Raw genomic sequence first — 21,864 nt, forward strand, 5'->3', positions numbered from 1 at the left:
TCATGGAATTTATGCTTAAATTATAAATTCGTGTTATGAATGGATGATGACGGAAATATGCGATAGGAAAATTTAATTGTAAATATGTAATACCAAAGAACAAGTACTATTGCTATGACGTAATGGCCTAGTGGTTAAAGTGTTTATCGTGCTACCGATGTAAGCGTTGATTTGGCGGGTTAATTTTTAATGATACGTCAAACGATTTTGGTAAAAATTTAGCATGGGAGCTGAAGACTCAGGATGAACCTAGGGTACTTAATCTTTGGATATCCAAGCGAACGGAATCGCCAATCAGTTAATAAGTCAATATGTTTTAAAGATGATTTAAAATTTAAGAACAATGGATTTTTAATTGAGACATGTGTGGAACACTTCAATTAAATGTATTTATAACATTATTGTTGTATAAAACATATTGTTTCTCTTTATAAAAATAAGAAATTGACACCTTGGTGAGTAACAGTCGGTACTTTGACAAAGGCATTAATTTAAAGACTTTATCCCTAATGTGTGTATTTTCTCTAATGAAAAATTATAAAATAATTCAAAAGAGGACTGGGTGTGTGGTATACAGAAATATTTATTACGAGTAAGAATCAAACCAAAACTATGGAACTTTCACTATTATATCTTATAATTATTATTGAACATTAATTTAATAATTCAGACTGACATTGTAAAAATAATTAATCTAAAAATATCTCAAAAAAAAACACACACATTTTACCCGCGACCCTTAAAAACCGAATCAATTTATAACAATTTTGTTCCTACTAATTGCGTTACACCGACAGTTAAAAAAACCAACCCTTCATCCTTTAGGTGATTGTATTTTTTATATTTCGTAATTTGATTATTGAGCAATCAAGTGCAGACGTCCCTTATGTGGTGGACTATAGAAAAAGCCATGGCAATAGAGGGTATGAGGTGAGGGGGAGGTCTGTCGTGTGGGAGCGTTCGGCACTCCCGGCGACGCGAGTAAAGCGAGTGAAGCGACATTCCCTCAGTGAGTGCCACAGCAAGCGCACGCTTGTTTCCCGAGCCAAGTCGACTCACACGCGATCGTGATATAAACATATTTGCTTGTTTTGTGGTGAATTCATTTGCTAAATAAAATGGTGCTTTCCGATTTTTTGACGGAGACTCGAAGGCGATGGCTTAAGGTGAGAATAGTTTGATATATTTTATTGTGTTTTAGTTTGTTTTGTGAGTTTAATTGTGTTATCAACCGAAATTGCTTGTTTTTGGTTTTGGTGCATGTGTTTTGAATACAATTCTAAGGTTATTTTTGTGTACTTCAACTATTATCGAGTAAAATTTGGTGTGTTTTGTAATTTTTTTGTGTAATCTAAAGCAGTCTAATAGGATTCTTTTTACAATATACCGTCATATGAAAGGTCAACAATAAAAATAAAACAATAACGTAGAAACTTCTATTATAACGTACTCTTGACCCTGAATTTAACAAGTAAAAGAAAATAGCAAGTAGGTATAAAAGAAAATTTTGTAAAGAAATTTGCATACCTTATCGATCTTTAAATAATTTTTAAAAGTGGTTTGTTTAACTACGTTGTGGAAACTGTAGTCCAATATAATTTAGACTAGTAGTTTAGACTAATGGTCTCGCTATTTAGACTAGTTTAGTGTCTATTTGTGTAATTAATTAATCGTTCCATTAGAGGTAGACGTTCGCATGTTTGTTAAAAGTTTTTGAACATATTTTGATGTAATTTGGCACACAAACTGTCTGGACTTTACACTTTACAAATTTTTATCCCTATTTTTTTCCACACGGATAAATTAGCGGGCAAAAGTGAAGTAAAAAGTTACATCTACGTTTTAAATTAACCTAATTCGACTGTAATAGTCCAATTGTTTTGCAATGTTGAATATTTCAGTCGTTTATCGACCTCTATACTTATGTAGCATTCAAATACAATTGTAGTCGATAAAAATGCTGGTTAATATACTATTCTTGACGTAACCACACCGTCATACGTTACAAGAATTAACATATATTATGTGCTGACGTATATAACGTTATCTTAAGTCATTATTTCTAAATTTTCGGTTGTAATGTTATAAATATTTATTAGTATTTATCAACAGGAAATCTAAAGAAGCCTCTTCTAATACCTATTTGTTTAGACACGCAACTTGACGTCATTGAATATGCATAATTTATTAGGTAACGTCTAGAAAAGTAGGTAACTAATCAAATTACTAGACTTAAGTAATTTTCTTCTTAATATGCTGTAATTACCTTTGGATCTTTGTATGTATGTATATTCGTAACGGAAACTTAAACGTGATTTCAATCAACTTTGAAATGTAGAATTGATTAGAATTTTCGCATATACCTATTTTTATAGAGCATTTTTCTTGTAGCCTAATGTACCGGCCGGTAAAACGACTAGTAAAGTGACAACGCTGTGCCTAATTTAAACGCACAACCTCGGGTCTTTTAAAATATTTATCGCTTCATGTTACAATTCAGAAGAATTAAGTCTCTCCCAAATTATGCGGAAGTACGGGGGATGCTGATTGTCACTAATTTTAATATAAATTCTCATTCTTGTAAGTAAACAATTTGGCTTTCTTGACATCGTATTCCTGCGATGTGTGCTGTCAAGCCCCTAGCAGCTGGCATAAAAGTTTAAAGCAGGTTAACTATTGCAAACTACCTCACAAGTGAGAGACCCCAAGTTTAGAATATCTCACCATATTCTAAGCATTAAGTCAAAACTTCCCTTAAACTTTGTAGTTATGTAGATCATTGTAAAATTTCGAAATTTTGTTGTCTTCTACATCAGGTAAATAGTAGTATCTTTGGTATTGGCGCCACACGTACGTTGTGTTAGTAAACATCATTAGTATCGAGATAGTGTCCGGACATGCTAATGACCGAACACATCTGCATTTCCGAGGTAGCAAGAGTTTAGTGCGCGGTGGTTCACGGGCCAAGTTCATTTGAGTTTTGTTTTGAGTAGCCTAGGTCATGTTTTTAATGTTGTTTAGGATTAAACTAATTAGTCGTTTCTAGTTTTTTATGTAGTTTTTTATTTGTCTATCTTTATATGTATATATAATTCTTCTGTAAGTGTGTATGTCACTGAACTTCTCTTAAACGACTGGACCGATTTTGATGAAATTTTTTGTGTATGTTCAATGGGATCTGAGAATGGTTTAGATTATTAAAAAAAGTTAAAAATTTTCAAATTAAAGACGTGTAGAGTGTAGACAGGACAACGTCTGTCGGGTCCGCTATATTTTTTAATAATCTTAGATTATTTCGGCAGAAAATATAGATGATTAAGGTTCAAGAATTATATTATGATGAAAATTTACTCCAAATGTATGAAATCAAATTCAGTTTTTTTATCGTAATATTACTAAAATCCCATTACAAACATATTTCCAGTAAAAACCAATTACATTTTTGGGGAAAAGACCGTGAAACTCAGTCATACAGAAAGCGAGTAATATGATAAAATTTCACAATAAAAATATAGGTAATGTCTTTCTGAGAATTGAAATAATAGCTTGCTTATCTTATTTACGATATCATTTACATAAAAAAATCAAACAAACACATACTTCGCAAGTTCAGAACACATTTTTTTTGGATAAAACGATTAGGTAGGTACCCTAAATTCATTTCGAAGTTTCATGCATTCCCACTTCTTATGTTTGATAATTCATTAAAATTGGTACAGAGGTTTTGGCGTGAGACCATAACAGACAGACATGCAGAATTACTTTCAGTGGATATCATTTCTTAGTATCATACGAAAGGGTCAGGCAGTCTGCAATTTCTCCTATACATATATAATATATTTAAGTTCAATAGTTGAGTGGGCAACCTGATTAAATAATGTTCGTATCGCAATGATTTATATTACTCACTGCTATGTACTGTGTTATGTAGGCAAAGTTAATGTACTCTGAGCAAACAATAGTCGCGATAATGGTGGCTACTGTTTGTTCCGTAGGAATCTGCCAGTTGTAAATTAATTTGTTTAATTAGTTTATTGGTTATTTTCGTGCTTCGGGTGCACGATTTTGGTTCGTTTTCTTTAGTAAATTGAGTTTTTTTGGTAGTTAATTAGTTAGAGGCATAATTTAGATTTCGAACATGCAAGTAATTGCGTTATACGGTTGTTACCTATCTATTCTAAATTCTAAATATAATAAAACAGGGAACAACGTGTCGGCACATAATGATTAAAAATTAATCATTGAAAGTTGTTGTTTAATAGTTTTTATGATTGTGTTAATTTCCATGTTTAAATTGTAGCTGTACTTAAGTTACTTCCTTTAATATTAATTATTTCGATTACAAATAAAAATATGTTTTCTTTTTTTACTTCATACAACTATTTCATAAATAGTTCCTGATATGTTTTTGACAGTATATTTGTCATGAAAGTATTTTTCCTTAACCTGTTCCCGAAATGACTATTTTCTTACAAAGAAAATAAATATAGTCAATCTAAAAAATATCTATAAACATTTTTACGAATTCCTTCACAACACATTCGTTACAAACATACATACATACATACAAATCTTTCGTCTTTATTACATATGTATAGAAGTATTTTACACGTGCCAAACGAAATGTTTAACAGAAAGATCTTCAACGCATCTTAAACGGAGAATTCCGAGTACGTATCCTTACATTAATTTCTAACATTTCTGAGAAAATATCCTGAAAAAATAACACTCATTTCGCATGAGTTTTTTTACAGGAAAACGATTTAGGATATAAAGTCCTTCTGGCACGTGGAAAGGATATTTTTATTTCCGTTAAACATTGTTCTTATCGTAAACGGTTAAGCTTTTGAATTATTTATTGAAATTGTTACCTTTTCGATCATTTGTACATAGTACTCGTAACCTGCGGTCCTATATGACAAGATGTATGGATGTGAATGAAGCATAGGAAGTTTGTAATGGTCATACCAAGTGGTGTTCTCTGGTCTCTGCCTATGGGAAGAAGGCGTGATTTTATGTATGTATTTGTAGCGATATTTTTTGTACGTTTGTATGTTACTTTGATCGTTTATCCAGCTATTGTGGGTCTGTCTGTCCTTTACAAATATTTTAAAAGCCTCCCACAATTTAAGTGCCTAACATTATATATCTACTAAAAACTTTGATATAGAATTTAATATTCGTAAAAAAATATTCAGAATAATAAAATTACAAGCACTAAGAAATTACTTTCAATTGGATTTGGACCTATAGAAACACTTCAAGTAGTTTTATTAGAAATTTTATTTACGAAGAAAATTTTATTATGATTTCTTGTGAGCAGAAGCTTTTAAAGGAATTAAAACGTTTCTTTGACCTTTTTCCTCGCCCACATTCTTGTAACAAATAGTATTTTATATTTTAAAGTAGTACTGTGGGAGTGATGATTGTGTTAGTGGAAGTGCTGACGACAATGCGGTTTTGGCTTAGCCTATTGTAAAGCAGCTTAAGGATAAAGTAGGGTATAAAAAATGTAGACAGCCTAGCTTAGTTATTTTAAAACAAATGCAGACTAGGTATTATTTTGAACTGGTAACTTTATGAACTAATTTTGTTAATTTTGTTATTTACAATGACATGCTGTTCTTGTGAATAAGTAATATAAATACCGTTGCAATTACGTATTTAAGGTTTGTTTTAGAAAATTCTCGATAAAAGAAACATAATTTTGAATACATACATAGACAATATTTTCCCCGAGAGGTACCTAGGAAGAGACCAAAGAACGTCATTGCCTGAACTTATCTCAAAATTACATTCATTAATTTCGAATACCTTAACATTTCACGAGTAAGGATTTTGTTACAAATGTGGTTCGGAAATGTCCTTTATTTTCTTTTCCCTAATTAGTAGACAAACAATATTTTTTACAACGCATACCCCAAAATTACCCAAACTTCGTGTCAAAGGCGTTTGTACCCCAATTGTGGTTTTTGTGATAATTTCCACGCGACTGCTTGCGGTTTTACAACACCCTAACGATGTAAATTTGAACAATTACTAAAGATTACTAATTGCAACGAATAACGAAGTATTTTGATTACAAAGAACTGTTTATAATTGATTGTTTACGGATATTATGATTTGTTGCAGTGATAAGGTTAGAATAATAAGTTTGTAGTAAATAGTATTTATATAATTATTGATATACATTCTTGTATTTATTTTGATTAAGTACTAGTAAAATGTTGATCTAAAAGTGATCTAAAGATAAAATTACGACATTTGACTTGATCGATTTGCTACTGCGCTCGATTATTATTATAATATTGTGAAAAATGCTGAAAACTTAACAATTTCCGATGTGAAAAAAATTATATGCATATTTTATGTTTAGATTTTAAATGTCATTTACCTAAAACACATTCTAATAAAAATGCTTCAGCAATCAGTTAAATACTTCGTTATTACGACATAATATATTTAACTAGGTCCCTGACCTTTCAATAAAAGACATCAAAAATATCTCCCCTACATTAAAACCTAACGTTTTAATGCAAAACACTACGCTACATCGGTACTACGTTACTACAAGCCGCGTTATGTGGGCAGGTGCGCGTGCGCCGGCCCTTCGTTCCCACGCACGACAGTACGAACACGTGCTCACTCGGATGAGACTTTACTGTTTTGTTCGTGTGGACGAATGTTATGATATAATTGATCTTTTTAGGGGAGTATAGCGGTGTTTCACTGTTCGATATGTTGGCTTTTGTATAATGTTAATCTAAGTTTTTTCTGCAACGAGATATAGGAAGTCGGTTTACAGGTAAAAGTTATTGATCAAGATGGCTTTTGGCCGTTAAGTGTCAGTATCTATTATTGTTAGTAAATCTTTGAACCTGCAATGTGCTTTACATATCAGAGGGCTAACCAAAAAGACGAAACTACAAATAACTATTTGTGAACGAATCATATGACCTATTTTTCCTTGCATATATTGAAATATTAATCCCAACATTGATATAGTTACTAGAACTATTCTCCATTCCAACTGTCACTGGTTTAGCAAACCTTTTCTTACAACTAACATAAAACTTATGCATAATTACGTACAGTACAGTACTTTCAAGCCCACGCATTAGCAACTAGCAACAAAAGGAACATACTTTAACGAGCAAAGTTATGTTACAACTGTAGATATGCAAAGTGCGAATAACAGTAGGGAGTCAGCAGGGCAGGTGCGCACACGCCGCCCACCCTACGTTCCCACGCCAAACACCATATCTATGGGGTAGTTCTATACATGTGTGTGTGTATGTGTGTGTGTGTGCATGTGTGAGCATGTGTGTGTGTGCATGTGTGAGCATGTGTGTATGTGTGTGTGTGTGTGTGTGCAAATGTACCGTGCCTGTGGTGACTTTTGACTGCTAATTGACTGTCCCTGCTCCACCCCATGGGAATATACCGTGATGGTAATTGTTTTGATATTATTGAATTTTATTTAGCGTGTGTGACGTCTGCTATACCCCCTTGGGTAAACTCGTCATGTTGATAATTGATTAGTCTGTACTTATAGTGTTTCGAATTAAAAATTATGTCTCATGTTATGTTTGTCTTTTCGCAATAGCTAGAAAACTTTTGAATGAATTTTGGTGATTTTTTTACTGTTACTCTTTCCGTATTGTGTATACTTTAGTTAATTATATAAAGGTTTCTACACATTATCGACAGTCTACTTAATGTTTTGGCGACATAAATAATAAATAGTTCTGCTTATTATTTTTGTCGCCAAATAATTTGTAATACTGCTTTTGTACAGGAAGAATAAAATTGCCATGTGTAAAGCACGTTTAGTGAGCAATTTCTCAGAAAAAGCTGTGACATAGAACAGTGTTCAGTAGATGTCATTTACCTATAACATTTGACCCAATGACTAAGGCCGGGACTCCACCAAAGCAGAGATGTGTGCGGTGTGCTGTGTGCTGTGCGAGAAGAGATGTTTTTCAGCTCGCGGGACTCCACCAAAGCGGAGATGTGTGATCTCTCGTCTCCACTGCGCGTCGTCCGCGCACAGCTCACATCTCCGCTTCCATCGCGACATACAAATATTACACATCTCCGCACAGCGATCTCCACTGAAGCTGAGCGGAGAGGAGACGTGTCAATAACTCAATTCTATTGGTTGTTTAAAAAACATCTCCTCTCCGCTCGTCTCGTCTCCGCTTTGGTGGAGTCCCGGCCTTACTAAAGTGTCATACACCTCCAATTATTAGGAAAATATAAACAAATATAATTAACCTCGTTTTAAGGAAAACGAGCGATTTATAAAATTATGAATTAACGAGTAATTTATACGATTTATTAGGAAAATGTAGTTTTAATGAGGAAGCGTTTCTTAAAAGGATATATTTCGCAAATAAAATTGTAAAAAATCCTTTTGCTTACGTGCAAACTAAAAGGATATTTGCAACTATTAAATTTTTACCAATTGCGTATTTGCCATTTGCGCATCATTTACCTCTACAATATATTATTGTTTTGGGGAAATTACATATAAAGTAAATTAACCCATTACTGTCCCACTGCTGGGCATTGGTTTTCTCTGAAATGAAAAAGGAATTTTGATTCTACAACGCACGTTTGTTTATGTGGAATGGGGACTGTACAATTTCAATTCTTTCTTCGAAATATGTTGGATAGTATTGGTAGCTACTTACATAATCAATGGATTCTAGTAGAAAAATAAATAAGAAAAACGTATGCCGATTTAAAGAGTGGCCAGGAGTTTCTTGCCAGCTCTTCTCATTGGCTCTCCCTTCCAAACTGGCAGTGAACTCTTCCACTGTATTGAACCATCATTAGTATCTGTACTTGACCTAAATTAATAAATGTTTCGAATTTTAAAAATCCTCTCAGGCAAGTTTTTCCCGCGACATTCTCTTGACAAATATTTCTGATGTTATTTGTTTTACCCTAGGATCGAACCCTGGACAAGACCTTCGATTGTTATAAGCATCTGACAGTTTATGGCTCGCGGCCATCACAGCGCCTAATATTTTTTTAATTACAAAGGATAGGTACTTAGGTAGGCCTTTTCCACAGCTACAGAATAATATTTTTCATTAAATTTCGCAGAACACATATGTTTTTCATATGAACCGTGTGTTTGTTAAAATGGCGAGTATTAGTTGTACAAACGTGAGATAACGGTGGATCTCGTAATTAGGGTCAAGGTGTTCTTATCTACAATAATAGGCTCTTTCAACAACAACACGTGAAAATTAAACGCGAAAACATTTTTGAGAACAGATCTTGAAGTAGAATATTTGTGTCGCGGATTTATAAGTGTGGGTCTTGGACACAAGATACAAACAGAACCGATGATGTAAATGTGTTCTTCCAAATTACTTGTTTCATATGGGAATTAAACCTACTATATCCTGGATAGTAACAGTGCTGTAACTCTCATGTTAGCCTTTAAGCAACGCACAAAGCTTGCATATTTTTTAAATAGTAAGTGTCGTAATGACTACCTTCGCCTTTGGTTTTTTCATAAAACTGGTATTTTTAGAAAACTTTTAATTATCTACAAAGAAATATTAAGTGGCATGTCCAAATTCATAGTAACATTAAGTATATTTTCCATCCCATAAATAAAAATTAACGCTACCAAAATTTCCTAATCTACAACTCAAAAATTATCTCAAAAGACAAACCAACCTACTCCACATAGGACTCGAACCCATAGCCACACAATGAAGGTCAAGGAGACGTTATCTGAAACATTAACATGAAACAGTCGTGACGTCATCATATTGTTACATGCCCTACTTCCGTCACAATAGTTGTGTTTCGTAAAATGCGTTAGGCTTGCAACATACATATTCGGTTCGGCATTAATCGGCCCAGCCGGGCGGCAAAACCGCATATGTGTATAAATCTAAAATCAAAATCAAATTATTTATTAATTTAGGTCAAATGCTGACTTGGATAGACAATACTACAGACTGACTGCAGCTACATAGTCAATGATAAAGAGAGTGAATTTACCGCCAGTTCCCAAGGTAGAGCCAATGAAAAGAGCCTGCAAGAACTCCTGATCACTCTTTTTAATCGCCAAATGGTTTTAACAATATTTCTGTTAGGTGTAAATCATTAATGTTGAAACCGATCGGCACAAGCCAAAGAAGTAAATCGAGTCGGGTTTGTTGTTCGATATATTATTATATTGCCGAACCGAACGTGCCGAACCGAATATGTGTGCAGCAAGCCTAAGAGATCGTTGTAAGCAGATATTTTAATATGAACACACTTGGTATGTCCTGTATGAAGGAATGGGCACGAATGGGGACAAATTGTGAACGTATTGGGAACGGTATGGGAAGATCTTATCGTTATTATAAAGGTAGAAGGGACGGGTATAGATAAGGAAGAATGTGGTATGTTTTGAATGATGATGTCCGCGGCGTAGGTAAGTTGGTCACAAAGCTATTCTACGCGCGATGTTTCAGATTCTAACAAAACAAGATTTCAGATTTTAATACGTTTTGTATGAACGTTTGGTTTGGTTATATATTGGTGGTTTGTACGTTATTTACCTTTGAATTACTTATGAAATTTTCTGTTTTACTTTTGCATACATAATAATGGTTAGGCTTAGCTGATATTAACTGTGTAAAATACTAAAAGTAAGGGTTGTTAATAAAAAAACTTCGCATTTGTAATATTATCCTACGATGGAATAGCAACGTAAGTGATGAGTGATCAGCGTGACGCCGGGAAGTGAGTTCTATTCTCGTTCAAGAACGTTAGACATCCGTATAAGGTTAACATAATTAATCATCCAATTAGTGATTACTTCCGATGTTTTCTTCAGAGATAACGCATTAGTTTAGTTCATTACGGATAAGTACCTATATTTTACTATCTAACGTAAATAGGCTATTTAAAATGCATGTATTTTTGCTTGATGTTTCGGCAAATGACGCAGTTTGAGATCGCTTACTGTTTTAAGTAATGAGACTGTCCGCACTTAAAATAAATTAAATTTGTAGATCTTTGTTGTTCCTTTTAAAAGAATATGAATACGAAATACTGGAGAAATTGTGGATCAACGCAGAAATTATGGAACATCTTACAATATGTACGTTTTTATCACGCTGTTTAGTATATTTACTTATCTTTTACATAAAATAAATCAATGCCAAATGTGTTGCTAAAGGCAAAATTCAAGAACGGCTCTATCTATTTTAATTATTGTGCTTGTTGAATTGTCTTCATGACACGAGAAAAGGTTTTAAGGAAAAAATGCAAAGAAAATTCGTGAGCGGAGCTGCGCCGGTCAGCTAGTAGAATGACAAAATTGCACGTTATAAACTACAGAACCGTACTTGCCCGACTCACACTTGATCGTTTTTAATAGGACTATTTGTCTGGTTTTGGTCGCGTGCTGATAGTATCCTTATCTTAATCTTATGTGTGGTTCGACTGGAAAATTTTAGAAGTAGGTATCTGTTCAAATACACTAAAATTATAGTGTAATGATGACTGCTGTAAAACTGTTTAAAAACATTAGGATTTTACAAAATACGTTTGTAACAGTCAAGATCTTAAAAAAACATTGCTGCAATTTTAAAAAAATGGCAGAAGCACGGAGACGTTCAGTTTAAATACCACTAGGCGGACACCCGTCTATCGAATGACCGCGCTAAGGTTTGCTTAACCCACAGCACATTGAAACCGAATACAACTCTAATCAAAAGTATTTTTTGTTATTTTTCTCTTAGTTAAATCAGTCCATTTTAAAAATGCCGTGTTCACCCCACGTTATAACTTAAATCATGTTTTATACTTATCAAAACAAATGCTAAAACATTCCTAATAAGTTATTCACATAACAGATTGTCCTAATTTCCCTATCTGTTTGTCTATTAATAATTACTGATGTGAACTGAATTAATTAATTTTACGAGCGCACTAAATACTTGCGAACATCGTATCTAAGTAATTGCACATTATTGAACCTGCTGACCAAAACTTTTAGGTTAGTAGACTATATAGCTATAGGTATAAATTTATGCACTTACTTTTACTTTGGATCGTACTATTAATATAGTACTTAGGTACATACATAAAATCACGCATTTTGCCCATTGGTGTAAGAAGAGACAAAAGAATGCCATTTGGTACGATCCTTACAAACTTCCCTTGCTTTATTCATATACATCTTGTTACATATAGGTATAACTTGTCTTTAGATATACTATAATAGTTATAATATAGTTTATTATTTTGCCAAATTATACCTCAATTGGTTCAGTTTTAGTTCAGTTTGATCATGAAAGAGAAATGGGCTGAAAAAGTAATTATTATGTATGCTGATAGACTAGTCTAAAAAGCATCCGTATTAATCAATAATCATGATTAAATAGCCTTTCTTTATTAGATATTTAGATTTTTGTTTTAGTAGTTCCATAAATCACAATGTACAAACAACCATCTCAAATCTATCTTGGCTTAATTACCAAACATAAAATAAATTAACGTATAAATAACATAAATTAAGGTACATTTTATAACCTAAAAGTTAGTATTATCAGCTATACTCTAGTCAGCTTTTAGTGTTCAAAATGACCTAAAATACTACACTAATAATGGTAATATAAGCTTAATTACTCATTAGAGTTGTCCCTTGTCTTGTTCATATAAAACAAAAGTGAAATGGGTCAGAATAAACAGATTAAATGCTTAAATAATGCTTAAATACCGCTTAAAAGTAATTAATAGGGTTGTTAGAATCACATTATAAGGCCTTAGCAAACAGACATTTGAGAATTCCTCTTCGTACATTTATTTAATACTTACATATTTTCCACTTCTCAAAGTATTTCTCTTGGGACCGATTTATTCCGTCGTAAGATATTTTGAGGTAAAACTTTGACGTTTTGATAGATCTCTCATACATTACCTGTCAAATCTTAGAGTTATTCATAAAACAAAATTACTTGGCAATATAAATGTATATAAATTGTTTTTGTGCTTTAAAGAACTTAACGCCTTCTACTAAATCATTAACTTTGACATTAGACAAATTAGTAGTAATTAGTAACTCTACATAACAAACAAAACATAGAACAGAGTATAAATTACAATCCACTTCTTAAAGCAGTATCAAGCGCCCCTTGCGTCATTGTAAAGAACTAATTTTTAAAGTAATATCAAATGTCAAATGCTACGAGACACGTAATCGCGCTACCAATACCCATAACTACTCGATAGTCATCGAATAATTGCATAGTGAGTGCATTTATACGTTACAAAGTCAAGGGTAGCCATTATATCATGGTTTTATGTTCAAGGTCAAACCGTGACGTCGAACAATGCCATTACAATATATTTGAACGGAAATAGAAAACTTTGTCAAAAGAAACTTAGTCATGCAATTATAGTTTCCACGAATTACTTTTTGTTTATACAAGAAACCGATTTTCACGATGTGGCTTTGTATAATTTTGTATTAAGTTGTGCAATAGAGAACTAAACTATTTCATTTAAGAGTAAGCAAAGAATGTTATAAGGATATCAAGTTAATTATCCGGGTTATTTATTGGTATCGAACTTACTCGTATTTAATTGAAGGAGGTCTGTAAAAGTCGGTACCATTGAATAATAACTCCGGACTACTATTAAAATTACTTTTTACACTTTTTTGTAGCATCAACTGGAAGACAAAGTGGAAAGCTTTTTAAATACATAATATCAGTCTTGTTATACCTGAAGGTGCACCCGTATTTCGCAATTATAAATGAAAGTCTTATGAAATACGGGGCGAGCCTATTGCCATTTACCGGGCACATTACCAGAACTTCGGCTACATTGAGGTAAATCTAACATAATTAGAGTTTAGATTAGAAAAGAAAAGCACTTGGTCCGACCTAGGAATCGACCGCGCCACAAATCTTTAAATATATATAATTCTTCTGTAAGTGTGTATGTCACTGAACTTCTCTTAAACGACTGGACCGATTTTGATGAAATTTTTTGTGTGTGTTCAAGGGGATCTGAGAATGGTTTAGATTCACAATTTTGTCCGCTGGACAATGTTTTTATAATTAATTTTTAATTTATTAGACAGGACAACGTCTGTCGGGTCCGCTAATATACAAGATAATTCTTACACGTGAATACTATAATAATATAGCATATATACACGTGTAAGCATATATAACACAATTCATTAATCAACGATAGTCCAACCCTTACATCACATAGTTACCGGTAATTTAGCTCATTGGTCAGTAGTGGCACGTGTACACCACAATACTCATAATCTACTAAATATAGTAATATACACAAGTTTCGGTAATAATTTACTATTATTATATGTTATTACTATTATATATAGACTATAGAATAGGCTATAGCTATTTACTTTTATAGACTTTTTGTTGCTGTTTCGTTAATAGATTTAGAGAGTTTTGAACAGAAAGAATCAAGATAATAGAATAATCTTAGTACAAACTAGCTGCTGTCTTTGATTAAGTTCGCTTGGAAAGATTTTTTAAACAGCATCCTTAGGGTTTAGGTTCTTAACTGCCTTTGTAGTTAATTTTAACGATGTACACGATGTTTTAACTCGAAAAAGTAACAAGCATACCACTTCACATACTCATTAACTTTTAATGTAGGGGGGATAGGTATTTGATTTTTATAATTCTTCATTAATTTTTTTAAAAAATGACCCTTTTTTAGAATTTTGTATTAAATTCATAATTTTTTATATTTATTCACATTTAAACCGCTTGTTGTCAGCAAAATACATACACTGAACACACATACATTATGCCTTCTTCCCATAGAGTAAGGTAGGGACCAGACAAATATTGTAAATTAATTACAAATCCAGTTTCCTAAAATATAATAATTCCCGGAATTGAGAACACACATATTTTGCTACAGAATAGTGTTTAATTCTGACAATGATTACAACGGGAAAATCCCCCATAATAACATATACAAGTTAATACGAAATACTACGTCATCGGTTACGTGGGTTAACGATGGGACGGTCAAATTACTGCCAATATACAGATACTAGTTATAACGGCACTTATTAGTTTTGGACAATGAACCGTGCGATATAGTGACGTACATTACGTCAGAAATTGACGGGAAAATGTGCTTTTTTCCTGAAGTACGTTCTTTTAAGTGTTAGGCAAGTCTTTCTGCATTAGATTCTTGATTTTGTTATGTATTGGTTTTTATAACCAAGCTTGTTTATTTTTCATAGAGATACACTGTTAAGTATGGTATTAGTACCATGAAGGGAAGCGTGGTCGTATTTCAGGCGCTATTATAATCTCCAGACCAATATAAATAAAAATAATACACTTTACTCTACCAGGGAATAAAATTAATTTTTTTTTAGACTTGCAGTTGAAGAGTAGTTGTTATTTCCAGTGTGTAACATCAATCTTGATATTGTCATATTTTATTATTGTTCGTGCCATTATTTTGCATATTTGCTAGAAGAATAAGTTGACAATTGAACCTTGAAATTTCTCCCAAATGAGGACTATAAATTACTCATACATATAATAAATAAATATAGATACTACAGTGCACGCATAGGTCATTGTCATGTGTGCCATGTCCACACTATTACAGTGTAGTCATTGTTTTTATTTTATGGCGTCCATAATTTTGTTAATGGCTGATACGCTGATATTTTAGCTAGCTGGCTAGATGTGTGCTTAGTATTTTAATTATTGTGTTAATATTATGTGTTTTCGTTTTACGAGTGTGTAGGAGGTGACAGATATTAATATATGTTTTTAGTATGTACAGCCGTATGTTATATTAGAAGTATAAAGGTTTATGAACTTGAAGACTAGAGGAATTAATTTGACTTTGTATCAAAATGTTTTAGCAAACATTTTCATGCTTCTTGTTTTAATATATAAACAATTTATTTGTGTTTCAGGAAAAATAAATACAAGTAATAATTGCTCCAAATAGAGTTTGTTGTTCTAAATCGTAAACAACCCACATCATTATGATATGACCCAATTTATTAATGATCTCCATATTTGTTTCACAAAACATTTTTGAAGTCTAATTTATTTACCAGTCTATAATATACGCTCGAGGGCGTCGGATTACACACAAAATCGAGCATAACCTTTGCCCTTTATATATTTAAAACCGTTTTATTTTGTCCCCAGGCCTTCAAACTGTTCAAGCGGAACAAGAGCCGAAAGAACACCAGAAACCGCATCTCTCCTGAACTGTCCCGTTCTCCATCTTACAGCGGAACAGTCGACGCAAGTAGCGACATAGACATACAACGTTTTTGCGCTTGCCGTACTTCACTACCTCCGTTAAACATCAACGATACATACGAAAATAACTCTTATTATGACAGTTACAACAGCTATAATAGCTCGAGGATTGATAGTCTTGAAAGCTATGGGACCAATGAATCAAATCGTTCCGATTCTGCGTACGATTCGGCCCGCTCGAGTCCAGCTAATGCGAGGGTATGTTACGCTACGGTAACTTACTTCAATGTGAATGACAGTGAAGATAGTAGCAGCATCAGGACGGAGTACACACTGCTCGATGACGCTGAAGCTGAACAGGACCTCGATGACTTAGATGAAGATGAAAGAACACAGAACATGATTAACGAGAGCATCGAACTCGTTAGCACTTTATGAACTGATTAAGTTTAATATTTTGTACATAAGGAACGTGTATGTCTTTTTCTTTTCAAGTATGAAGGATAGAGATAGCATAACTTTAGTTAAGTATGTATAGGCTTTACAATTTACGAATGTGTGCGTCCTATGTCTGTATATGTATGTATTATCATTATGTCTATGTGTGAGTGACATTTGTAACGTTTCTATGACTGTCCTTTCACACATATGCATGTATATTAGCCCGATTTTCTACTACTATCGAGAATCGACAACCGGCTAACCGTCGTAAAAAACTGTATGACGCCGCTAGCGGGCGTTGCAGAAACATTTTTTTGGCAGTACATTCTAAATGTCAAACTCGATAGTTCCAATTGTAGAGAATCGTGCTATATGTATGGATATATAACGCACACATATGTATGTTGTAGTAATTACTTTAAATTAAGTAGGCTAGTTTTAAATATAACGTTTATTCCCGAGTTTGGACGCGTGTGTGATATTCGGTGCATGGTTCCAGTCTGAGTATATTAGTGTTTGATTCTAGCCTCCCTTTGCAGCTTTATATCTAGATAATGTATATTTTATAACGTTAATTAAGATAAGCTACGTTTAATAAGCATTTAACACAAATAATAACAGCTATAAATTATTTAACCCTTCAGTTACTAAACTGCTTTTTAAATATCGTCTTGCATCTGGCTACCGAAGATTGTGTTTAAATTTGAAATTATAGCAATTTAAAACGTCTCGGTATTGAAAATTAAAGGTTAGGATACCTTAGGTCAGCCCGTGACCACGGTCGAAGCAGTTTGATAGAAACCAGTCTATCAGCTATCTCAGTTGACAACTAATTGAAAGCCACTATGCTGTACATTGCTTTTTCCCTTAGATTATAGTGATTAACACGTTACATCAATGCAGCAGTGTACTGAACAGTGATCATTAATTTGACATACACTAGTTGTCAACTGAGATACGAGATAAGCCCGCAGATATACAAATAAAATTTTCAATCGCGTTTAAGACCCGTTACATTATAATATTATGTGTACAATCGTTGATTTGAAACGTGTACTCAATTAAACTATAAACAAGAGTTTTCAAGAAAAACTGGCTTTAAAAGAAAACGCTTAATTGGTTTCGTTTTCACAGCATTGGATAGACGTAATTGACCAATCAGCGTTGAAAGCTCTCGTTCTAAATCAGTTAGAAGCTGTCTTCAATAAACTCGACTTTATTGCTTTTAAACAGTGATTTTATTGCACCCTGAACTATATTGGAGATGTAGAATGATAGGAAAGAAACTCTATCTTATTTTCTTATATACTTCAGTTTCATATTACGCACACTCAAGCTATTTCGAGCTCATGCAATAAGTTAAAGTATTGATGCAGTGAAAAAAAAGTTCACTTATTAATATTGCTAAATAATACTAAGGGTAATTTTCATTGTTCCTTGATAAGTGTTGGATAACCTATCCAAAAGTCAAAGTTGTAGGCAAAGCAGCAGGCGAAAAGCTAGTTATAATATAATTCTTCAATAAAGCTTCAAATTAAGTTTGTAGTCAAGCCATGTGTGAATTTACTTCTGAAAGCTTAATACCAAGAGAAACTTGAATTAATTTGTTCCTAAGACTCATTGTTTGAGCCCGGATTTCTGAGATAATCGTCTCTTATTATCTTCAAAATAAAACTTTTGAGTCTCAAGCTGAAATCGCGAAGATTCACTGATTTAAACTTATTAATTAATTCGGGAGTTGGAATGTATATCTGTATTATATTTGTAACCAAATTGTAGGATAAGATTCGGAAGACTATTGGAACAACTTTGAATATTAAATTAGGCGTCCATTTGTATTCTTCTTACGTATTTTGTTGTAACAGTAAAACTTGTGTTTTAAGTCTGAATTGTTTGGACTTAGTCGTGAATTGCCATTCTATTCTTGTCAGGTCGAAATATTATCTTCAAGTGGTTTATTTTCTTTAGTGGGATTTTGGGAAAATGTATCTATGTTTCTTTACCGCGTTAGCGACTGAATTTCATCTAAATTAGGTCAGCATTTTAGCCATGATAGTATAACAGACTGAGCCAGTCTTTGCATGTTTTAGAGGCAATAGCAGCACTAAATGTATTAATAGGTTTTGCTTACATACATATTATACATGTTTGAAGTATATAAGTCAACAATAAAGCATTGTTCTTAATTGAGTTTTGCGACTTCTAAAATATGTTCAGAAATACTAAATAATATACAAAATCATTATTAAAGCAAGAATAGCCAATTAGCGTTTAAAATTGTACTAATTACTCGCATATTTGAAGCAATAACGAGTTGTTAAATAGAATATTAACATGTTATTCGTGTACTGCTAATTAGCGTTTGCAAAAAATAACGTTATTTATTTTTCGTTATGTAATGAACATTGTCCATTATTACAATACCTATTTATATTATGTTATCCAAATTCATTCTTATATATTATATGTAATAGCTAACTCAGTCTGTTTGAGAGATCTAAGGCAATTAAGTTGGGTGTCTCTGTGCTTTTCAGCGCGCGAGAAAAGTTGGGTTGTTCGCTAAGTCTTGTCAAAGGTCTCTAAGCGGTTTGAACAAGTTTAACATTAGGCTTACCACTAACCGTATGGCAAAATGGCCGTAGATTTAGATGAAATTTTGTTTATTGTGTTTACAATTCAAGCTTCAAATTAATTTTCTATTATCTACGAAAATACCGGCTATGATATTTATCATAGAAAGTTTACAAGTCAGGCTCCTTTTCAAATTGATATTATCAACCAAAACGCTATTAAACTATCTATAGCAAAACCAAAGAAATAAATCAACATTGTCAGTTCTAAGGGTGCCTAACTTCGTATCAAAGTTGTTTCGTCTTCCCACGAGTTTACCAAAGTTAATGTGATACTATAAGTCTATTTATACTAAGATATTAGATTTATTTACCTGTTACAACTTCACTGAGAGCTTTTAGTCTCGTTATTTGAGATTGGACTTAATTTAATTGTGTTATCACTTGTAGTGCGATTCTCTACAGTATGTATCGAGTATCAAGAATTATACGTTTAAAATGTACTCAAAAATAATTCTTACGGCACCCGCTAGGGGCGCTGATCAGATTCTTGATTCTGTCGAGTATCGAAAGTTTGACAGTTAAAATGTACTTAAGAATTAGTACCTACGGCTCCCGTTAGGGGCGCTGATCAGGATTTCATACAAAATTTTTCGATAGTCTATAGTAGTAGAAAATCGCATTACTATTTATATTGTATTGCACCAAAACTTTGTGTGTCTTAAAACGAAAACCCAATGACTGGGTCATGTCTTTCCATCACTGGCACAAACACAAATACTTTTAAGTAACGCTTTTCAAGTTATGTATAGTCCAAACATTGTCATAAGCGCTGTGCGTTTAACAAAAAATGTATTGATAAAGAAATCTTTCGTGCTGTGCGCGAATTGATTCGATATTGTATTATAACGAGACAAAAGTTTACTCTTTCTATTGTAATTTAAGGCAGTTGATCTCAATGTATAATTATAATAAGCTAGTTTTGTAATTACGCTTAAGAACTGCACGGGTGGTAAGCGCGCAAGCGGTTTTAAGCGAAGACTAGTAAGTCTGTTACGCTGTGATGCTACGGTAAACTAAAGATGGGTCTACGGTTGACGAGCCGGGAATGACTGAAGCACAAAAAAAGCATAACTTCGTGTGGTGTGAACTAACTTACATGCCTCAAACGAGCGCGCTTCTATAAGACATTAGTGCTTACTCAATGCTCGGTTCCTTTTACGTAGACCTTTGATGCTTAAACTTCGCTTACCGCCCGCGCGATTTTTAAGCATAAATATAAAGTTAGTTTTTTGTGTAAATGGCACGTGCATTCGTTAATTAAAATCTTTTAACACATTTTAACTGCCATTGACGCACGAACATTGTAATTGTATTCATAAATTACAAATAAACATTGAGTTTTTATATAAATTGTTGTTTTTTTAACCTCTAATTGGAAATTGTTGGAATCGCTTTACGCTACGTGGGCATGAATTTGGTAGGTATTTGGCATAATGCAGTTGCGAAATTGTAGCCTTAATATTGAATTTCCATAATTTGATAGAAAAACCACAAAGCAACAATAAATCAAATCTTTTACTGGCCTAATGCTGGGCACAGGTCCACTCCGTAATGAGATTGAAGAAAGGTTAGGTTAGGCCTTCAGAAGCTCTCTCTACCACTTTCTTCTACCGACAACCGACTAGCTATCGAGAATTTTAACACGAAAATCTGTGTAGCGCCTCTACCGGGCTCCGTAAGAACTAACTCGGCAGTACATTTTAAATGTCAAACTCTCGATACTCGATGGATCCAATTGTAAAGAATCGTGCTACTTTCAACCACACTAGCGCAGAGTTTACATACACTCAAGAACTGAAAGAACTGCCATACATACAAGGCTTTTTCATAATATTTGCCTGTACTTTAAAAAGTAAGTGATAATGGACTGAACATAAAAATCAAAGCAACTAACACAAATACATTATTACTACAAACGAAATTGAGGCGCCCATAGCCAGTTGCGCTCACCGGTCGGTAAACGATCTGTGGGTTAAGCAACCCTTGGCGCCGTCATTCCATAGATGGGTGACCGCATAGTGGTATTTGAGCTGGGCGTCTCCGTGCTTCGGAGGGCACGTAAAAAGTTGGTCCCGGTTGTTGTCTGCTAAGATAACAGTCGTTAAGCGTGGCTTAAAGGCCTCTCGGGCGGCTTGAACAACTTTGACACTAGGTTGACCACTAACCATACGACAAACAAACAACAACGAAATTGTAATAATGAGTTGGTTCCTTTCACACTGAACAATGAATATAGAGTGATTGTCAACAAGTTTGTCTCAACTATAAACACAATACAACTGAGGGTCTACGAAAGACCTAAATAATAGATATGAAACAGGTTCTGAATATTGTTTTTTGGGACATTTTTTATTAGAAAAGCCGAGATTCAGTACCAATAAAGCGCCATAGCGTATACTTTTCAAGTCCACCTTAGTAGACTTCCGAATGGGTGCCTATTACTTTTAGTTATTTCAAGTTTTAATTAAAATGACTATTATTATAATTTATTAGTGTTGCTTAAAAGCTTAAAAAAATAGAGCTTTGTATAA

General features: G+C 33.4%; 2 protein-coding genes across 3 annotated transcripts in view; one reads left to right on the plus strand and one right to left on the minus strand.

Moving 5' to 3' along the window:
- LOC142985720 (uncharacterized) overlaps positions 1–21,864 on the minus strand; it is a 65,689-nt gene that overhangs the window by 37,065 nt on the left and 6,760 nt on the right. The window lies entirely within an intron of this gene.
- Positions 944–20,671, plus strand: LOC142985314 (uncharacterized). Its single transcript, XM_076133449.1, has 2 exons — positions 944–1,166; positions 16,203–20,671. The coding sequence occupies exons 1-2, from the start codon at positions 1,119–1,121 to the stop codon at positions 16,695–16,697; spliced, it is 543 nt and encodes a 180-aa protein (XP_075989564.1). The 5' UTR covers positions 944–1,118; the 3' UTR covers positions 16,698–20,671.

The sequence above is a fragment of the Anticarsia gemmatalis genome, chromosome 1, assembly GCF_050436995.1.
Source record: "Anticarsia gemmatalis isolate Benzon Research Colony breed Stoneville strain chromosome 1, ilAntGemm2 primary, whole genome shotgun sequence".
NCBI classification, from domain to species: domain Eukaryota; kingdom Metazoa; phylum Arthropoda; class Insecta; order Lepidoptera; family Erebidae; genus Anticarsia; species Anticarsia gemmatalis.